This window comes from Eleginops maclovinus, chromosome 2, assembly GCF_036324505.1.
Source record: "Eleginops maclovinus isolate JMC-PN-2008 ecotype Puerto Natales chromosome 2, JC_Emac_rtc_rv5, whole genome shotgun sequence".
NCBI lineage: Eukaryota > Metazoa > Chordata > Actinopteri > Perciformes > Eleginopidae > Eleginops > Eleginops maclovinus.
This window is the reverse complement of record NC_086350.1, coordinates 28186736-28194482: the sequence shown is the minus strand read 5'-3', so window position 1 is coordinate 28194482 and position 7747 is coordinate 28186736. Positions and strand designations below refer to the sequence as shown.

At 40.1% G+C, this 7747-nt stretch overlaps 1 protein-coding gene across 2 annotated transcripts; it reads right to left on the bottom strand.

Moving 5' to 3' along the window:
• Positions 1-704: 704 nt before the first annotated feature.
• On the bottom strand, positions 705-7076 carry cstpp1 (centriolar satellite-associated tubulin polyglutamylase complex regulator 1). 2 transcript variants are annotated; one of them, XM_063909290.1, is made up of 10 exons: positions 7025-7076; positions 6859-6911; positions 6547-6649; positions 6077-6207; positions 5478-5562; positions 4573-4658; positions 3897-4101; positions 3224-3333; positions 2429-2492; positions 705-1722 (listed from the first exon to the last, which is right to left on the bottom strand). In XM_063909290.1, exons 2-10 carry the CDS (start codon positions 6899-6901, stop codon positions 1551-1553), a joined length of 999 nt encoding a protein of 332 aa, XP_063765360.1. In that variant the 5' UTR covers positions 6902-6911; positions 7025-7076; the 3' UTR covers positions 705-1550. The 2 variants fall into 2 exon arrangements, with proteins under 2 accessions (XP_063765360.1, XP_063765353.1); XM_063909283.1 differs by having other exon boundaries at positions 6859-7075.
• Positions 7077-7747: the final 671 nt, after the last annotated feature.

The following is a 7747-nucleotide window of genomic DNA, read 5'->3' as shown; positions in this document are numbered from 1 at the left end:
TCGTATTCATACAAGCAGAAAAAAAATCCAGAGATAAATATGGACAGGGTTGAGCAAATAATCTTGCCTAATTGAACTTGGTATGTATAAAAAAATCTAATCAGTTTTGAGTACTGAAGATAAAAGATGAAAGCCAGAAAGCATCAGTGCAGTATTCTAGAGATATTAGTAAAGTATTTCTCCCAAGGAAAGTTCCAGAAGATTTTTTAATTTTTTTTCAGGTTGTGGTAAATGTCCCAAGAGACACCATGCTGTGTTTGATTTAAAGACACACTGCAGTGGTTGAACACAGAGTCAGATCAATGATCATGGTGGGTAGCATTCAGGCCGGGCAAACATGTTTTCTATCTGAGAAATGAGAACTGACGATATCATCAAATGTATCTGGCCAACAGAAGCCTGTGGTGAACAGGAGTTATAATGTGCATTATGGCAGGGGTGTCCACACTGCAGCCCGGGGGGAATTTGCTAACTTGGAAGCCCTTCATATGTTTTGCGGTGGCCCTCAGTGAGAACAGTTTGGATACCCCTGCATTATGGGAAATGTAGGTTTTAGAGCTGATAAGAGTTTGGGATTAAATGTCAGGATATGTTGGACTCAGCGGGGCCCATTGGGAGTTTACCTGTGTCTCTAGTGTTCTTTATGGAGGAGCAACATAAAGTCACTCAAGCCCCCATCAGAGTCAGAGAGCAACGCATCAGGCTTCACAGTTATATGTTTTATTCACAGTGTAAGTCAGGATATTCATTTTACATTCAAATAGTATGTTTATGTAACTATTCCAACTAGGAAGGCAATAAATAAAATAGCAGTGTAAATACAGTTCCTGCTCTAGCTGTTCAATGTGTCCTTTCTTCAGTGTCCTGAACGTGCTGAGCCCAGCACAGGTGTAGAACATGCATCACTACAGTCAACGGTTGTCACAGTACGTTTGACTTTTTCCATGACAACTTTAGTGTTTACGTTCAGTGTTGTGTCCATCCTTTAAAAGGGAAGGATGTAGAGCAGCAGGAAAACCGTCCACAAGCCAATAGGTAAGGTGTTTGTGGACGGTGTAGTATTAAGCATTTACATTTAATACAACACCGACATGGCTGATGTTTCTACCTTCTATTCCAGTCATTTGCCAAGACGAGCATTTGAAGCAGCAGCTTAAGTAGCAGCTAACCTACAATAACTAAAACTATTTGACTGGTTAGTGTTTCAGAATGGTATGATATCAGTGCATGACAGACATAGGGTGTAAATAAACACACTGCAGCCTTAGGGCATTAGCATGTCACATGACCACACAGCACATAGAGAACAACGAGAAGCATCAACAGTGGATCTGGAGGAGACTGCTCTTCCTCTGGATCACTCACTGCTCTTCTGGACAGCAATGCTGGAACAAAAGAAGACTGGAGTGATCTGTCACAAGGTGGGGGGTTCTCTTGCACAGCTCTCCTCTTATCCACTGTTAGTATATGGGTATATAGAGCAAATAATGGTCCATTCAGCCTCTGTGTATTTGGGAATGAAGGTGGAGATGTCACAGGGTGGTGAGAGGTCAGTTTTCAGAGGAGTCTGTCTCCTCTGTGGAGCCATCACTTTCCACCTCTATTTTCCTCCTGTGGTGGATGTTCCTTCTGGGGGAGGCCTTCCTCTGCAGCACCTCTTTCAGTCCCCCCACCGCACTGCCGCTGCTGTTGCTACCAGGACTCACTGAGATCTGGGCGATTCTGGACAGCGCAGGACAAAGAAAGAGATATTAAGAGAAGCGAAGTGTAGTGGCCGTTTAAATAATGTCCAAAGTTCCTAGGCCACTTAGTCTGCAATGTATCTTGGTTCTGACTCGTGTTCCAATTAATTCCAAACCTTTGGTGAAGACCCAATGTAGTCACGGGAGGCAAGTAAAACTTGAACGAGGGTTTATCAAAATAAGGACAACGTTACCGCAGGTGATTTTCATCCACAATACATCTCATCCGGTCCAATACCGACTCGAAGTTTTGATATAACACGTAACAGTAAACACTTTACAGTAAACACGGAACACCTAACATGTAACACCTAACACGGTCAAAAACTTATTGCGATCCAATCTTGCAGGCTTCCAGCATGTAACTAGCCTAGCACAGCTCCTAATACTCCACCTTGAAAGCTGCGTTTAAGGCCCTAATTCCATGTTGGAAATAGGAACACCTAGCATTTTATATGAAAAGTAGTACAAAGAAACATAACCTTAGCATAATCCACCTATATCACTGTATAGAAAACTATACAAAAATGATAGTATAAATGCAATAATATTTAGCACCATGTTATATGTCAAGCCAGCATAAACATTTTCCCCAAATATGACTGTGTGCTTAATTGGCTCTTACAAGAATTAACAATACTGTCAAAATAAAGACAAATAAAAAGGGCTGGCTTAATGTCTCTCACAGTTTGTCCAGTTCCTGGTCCATCTCTGGGTCAATAAGAAACTCTGCCTTGCTGGGTAATGCTCCTGAAAGAGGGGGGAGAAAGAGTTTGGAAGCAGTATTACTGGAAATTCCCTAAATGCTTAACGGTTGCATAATGAATTATTATGTCTTTAGTGAAAGAGATGAATTGTGGTGATTAACCCACAGAAGGGCCCTCATCTAAAAAAATGCAAATCACTAAACACTGCCCAGCAGAAAACAGCTGTTACAACGTTAGCAACTACTGGTCAACATAATAGAGGATTCAGAAGCTAATGAGTCCTAAAGCAGAGCGCGGAGTGGATATCAGAGTAAAGAATCAGAATCCCTTTATTGGTCCCACAGAGGGGAAATTTAAATTTGCTACAGAGGCAACAGAGCCAAAGACAGCTTTACAAAAGAAAATATGCATTAAAAAAAATAAGGATAAAAATATTAAGATAAAGAAAAACACACAATTTACAAAATACACACACTGAAGGAGATATAGCAGCCAGGTAAATATTGCACAGTTATTAATAATGGCATATTGGAGGTACAGTCATGAAATGGACAGGGACATGACTACAAATGAACATTAATGTTGCTCTGTGTCTTTGTCTGCTGCAATGCCCTCAAGTGGCCAAGATAATTAATGAAAGCAGCTTAAAAACCTAATGGCACATGGCCTAATGGGCAGAATTCACATTGAACTATTTCTCGGATTTTACAAAGTTCTTAATTCCCAATGCAGTAGGTGGACACACGTCTCGTTTAAAATCATGAATACACCTACCAATAGCTTGGTTGATGGCCTCATGTTTAGCCAGGCTCATTAGGAAGCTGTAGTAAGAGATTCTGTTGGTCTGCTCCAGCACTTCCGTCATACAGGACCTGGGAGGATGACTACACACAGAGCAAAGTCAGCTGAAACACATATCACAACTAAAAAGAGCTACAGTAGTGCTCACTGCCCCTGTCTGTGTTCAGCTGCTGCCTGAGTGAAAGCAGAAGATACTTCAATCCTCTTCTGGTCTTATCATCTTCCACACATGTTCCACTTTTACACCGCGGTGGTTCCAGGGCCAGTGCTGGTGTTTCCACTGTTTCAGCAGTTTGAGCTACAGCAGCTCTTCTGTTGGATCAGACCACCGGGGCCAGCCTTCACTCCTTACGCGCATCAATGAGCCAGTGAATCATGACCCTGTTGCTGGTTCACCAGTTTTCCTTCCTTGGACCACTTTGGTAGGTACTGACCTCTGCAGACCAGGAACAAGAACTGCAGTTTTGGAGATACTCTGACCCAGTCATCTAGCCATCACAATTTGTCAAAGTCACTCTAATCCTTACGCTTGCCCATTCTTCCAGCTTCCAACACATCAACTTTGAGGACAAAGTGTTCCCAATTTCCAACTGATGGAGTGAGGACTGGAATTTGTGCAGTGTGTGTGTGCAGTGTGTGAGTTCACCTGTGTTTGAACCTGTCACAGAATGCCTCTATACACTGCGCCAGAGTGGACGGCTCCACTCCGTCCTGCTGCTGCTCCTTGCCACTCTCCTCTGGAGTCACAGAGGGAAGCTGCTCGATGGAGGTGGATGTGGGAACAATGACGGTGTTGGGACTCTTCCCTGCCAACAGATCCTGATAAATCACCAGCACGCTGTGCACGAACTCTACAGAAACATGGCACATCAGGGGGAGGATACTCAGCTTTTGGTTATTTCTAGGATTTGACTGCTAACAGGCTGGAACACTAGATATTTGATTGGTCCACTGCTGATAAGATAATCCCTCTCTCTTACTATGGGAAGTTATTGGGTTGTATTACTATGTTCTTATCAGATCTAAACATATAAATTATCACAGCTTTTTGTCCTAAAACTACTTGATCAATCAATGAGTTTAGCAATAATGGGCCAATCAACAGTCAACTTTCAATGAAAATGCCCATGGTTAGACATATAAAACATTTGGATAACATATCATTTACAATAGAGATTCAAATTCTAACAGTTTGATTTCAATTCTATTGTAAAATATTTGGAAACATATACAGATAATTCACCCACCCTAAATATTACAGAGTACAGCCAAACTGATTGAACAGTACACAAACCCAGACATATGAAACAGTTATATTGTACCTTGGTAGTAGAACTGTAGCTGGAAGGCAAAGAGGAAATCAGAGAAAGACATCAGGCAGTCTATGGCGTCGTCCATCAGCACAATTCTACAGGACAAGAAAGGAAAGGCTGAAAACCAAACTCAAAGCAGTCTGCTGTCAACCAGCACAGCAGTTACCTGCGGATTCAGGGACACAACTATCCTAACTAAAGTAACACACAGAATACACAAAATGATATAAAAATCAGAGCAGTATGCAACATTTTAAAAAAAGTTAAATGCGATTCGGTCCATATGACTGAAAGATAACATTTGATTTGTTCCAGAGAACAAACTCTCTGGAACTCTCTCCCACAAGAAATCCGCAATATGGACTCACTCTCAACCTTCAAATCCTGCCTGAAACCCCACCTTTTTAAACTGGCCTACTCTGTGCCATAATTACTATAAACAGATTTTTTGTTTTTAAGTCTCTGTTTTTATAAAGTCTGGAATTACTGTTTGACCTTCTTTGTTACTTGATTTTAATTATGCTCTGTAAGGTGTCCTTGAGAGCTTTGAAAGGCGCCCATAAATAAAATGAATTATTATCATTATTATTATAGGTCAGTTAAAGGGTGCAGCACCACTGTGTACAATATACACACTATATAACTACATGTTGATGACTGCAAAGTACTGCACTTTAATGGACATCCTGTTTACTCTACAGTATGTACCTCAGAATAATCTTCATAGCAACTTGAACAGGAATATTTTCACAGCTTGGGTTATTAAAGTTAAGGTCAGCAGACTAACAAATGTGGGACGTCTGTGGATTAGTGAACAACAGTATAAAGAAAGCCTGGTCAAAAGAGTTTGATGAAATAATACAATTTGTTTGAGCAAACAAGTTCAGTGAGTTGTGTAAGGCGTGTCTGTGTACCGGGCTGCATTCTGCACCGGCTCCAAAGGGAAGTCTGGACACAGTAACTGCAGCAGAGACCTGTACTCCAGCATGGAGAGCAAGTCTGCAATACAACATGAGAATAAAACTCATTTTAGACACAGAAAGAACAACAGTAAAGAACTGAATAAATGAGAAAGATGTGGGGTTTGTATGACAATTCAAACGTTTTCTAAAATATATATATTTTTTAAATGTTCATAAATATGTATTACTAGAATACTTGATCACAAGATAGGGGTATGTATAAGTGTACGTTTAATAACACTCTCATGTTAAGATCACAGATAGACACAAAGTCTTGGTGAGCATAGCAGACGGGATCACATGGTCTTACCATAAGCACAACCAAAGCACGGAATAATAATCAAGGAACTTTGTCAAACAGGAAATAACCCTTGATTAAATTAAAAAGTCATTTTCATATTATCACCTTCAAGAATTCTGTCTGTTCATTAAAAGGAAAAATCACCCAAATGTACTTATGGTTCGGACATTCACTTATCGGAAAGGTGTCAAGAACAATGTTTTCACCCATGCGTCACTAAACTCATTGTTGTTCTTTCTGGCTCTCTCACCTCCACTCTTGCCAATCTGTCTGTAGCATCTCCAGAGGACTCGGAGGAAGGAAGCTCTGTTATGTGGAGTGGCCCTGATGTAGCTATACTCTCTGAAGAGCACGTGGTTACTGTTCTTTACACTGCTGAAACTACAAACACACACAAATTACAAAAGGAAACCACATTTAATAAGTAATATGCATTACTGGCTTTCTGCATCAATTCTATAAGGGGGTTTTAAATACAAAAAGATGTGTAGATTAACAAATGTGTATTTATAGGAGAACAAAAATAACATCATGCTGTGTATGCTTTGAATATCATGTTTGTGGAATGGAGTTATATCCTTTAAAATACAAATGCTACACCAATCAAGACCTTTTCACAGAATAACCCTTGTGATACCTGCAGATGTGTGTGTGTGTGTGTGTGTGTGTGTGTGTGTGTGTGTGTGTGTGTGTGTGTGTGTGTGTGTGTGTGTCACATACTATTCAGCAAAGTAGCGGATCACCCCAAAATGGGTATATTCTTCCTTATGTTCTAGCAGCTGGCTCACTGCATCACTCACGTAGAACAACACCTTGCTGTCCGCTGTGAGACAAATGAACGCAGACACACGCGCGAAAACAAATACACATTTTAAAATGATTTAGTTTTTTTTCATGCTTTATAACAGATAGCGTGTTTCAGTAAATACATGACGACGAACTGATGCAGCGTGATGTTTCGGAGTAAAAATACACAGTAAAGAGAAGCTAGCTTAAGAGCTAAGCTGTCAGCACAGGACAGCTAACACCTACCGAGGTACTCGTCATCTGGGACGGCGGAACTGAACCGGTTCATTGTGGTCGTCCTTTCAGGAGATAACGGTGACATTAACATTAATAACATAGGTATGCACACAAGTGTTATACGTTTAATTTCTGTAGCTTCTTGAGATTATGCTAAACAAATTATAGTACTGACTGTTTGTTCTAGGTAACATGGTGGGCTTCCACAAACCAGCAGGGTATTGTGAGTTACATTAATTAAAGCCCCCCAAACAACAGAGCAGAGAAAGGTTCCCTTTGCTTTACATCTCAATAATAATATATGTCTTAATAGTTATTACAATATACATAATAATAATGATTTATTTTATTATCATAATAAAAATATACAACTGGGTTTCATTATGGCTGCTGATACTGTTTATTTCAAATGCATTGTTTTGACCGCAAACACAGTAACGTAGTCTCTATACCATGAATATATGATATATTCAGGGAGCGTTTACCTTAAATTGTTGCTAGCAGTGATACACACATTTAAATGTGTTTGTGTTACTTGTGTTTTTATGATTACCATTAAGTAACATGCCTGTGGTATATCCGATGTTTAGGCTAATGGAGTTGTTCCAGGACTTCCCAAAGGATTAAAACAAGGAAGTATTTGCAACAGAAAATTACTTCTTTTCATTTTCATTTTCTCATGCAAAATACATAGACTGTGGTCAAGTACAATAGTAATGTATGAAGCGAACCCACACTAATGTAGGGGGGAACGCAAAAGGCCTGAAAACATGGAATGATTTGTATGATTACAGGAGGGGTCATATTTTAAAGCAACCAGTGAAATCTATTTGGGATAACGGATACGTGTGATGGTCCAATCGGCAATGGAATATCATACTTTTGGGGAGGGTTGGAG

What these genes read in the sequence shown, in the direction of transcription:
- cstpp1 (XM_063909283.1), bottom strand. Translation starts at nt 6,949, where the DNA reads ATGTTATTAATGTTAATGTCACCGTTATCTCCTGAAAGGACGACCACA. An exon ending in CCGGTGCAGAATGCAGCCCG is followed by an intron (nt 4,659 to 5,477) that starts GTACACAGACAC and finishes CTTGTCCTGTAG; the next exon opens with AATTGTGCTGATGGACGACG. An exon ending in TGTGACAGGTTCAAACACAG is followed by an intron (nt 3,334 to 3,896) that starts GTGAACTCACAC and finishes CTCTGTGTGTAG; the next exon opens with TCATCCTCCCAGGTCCTGTA.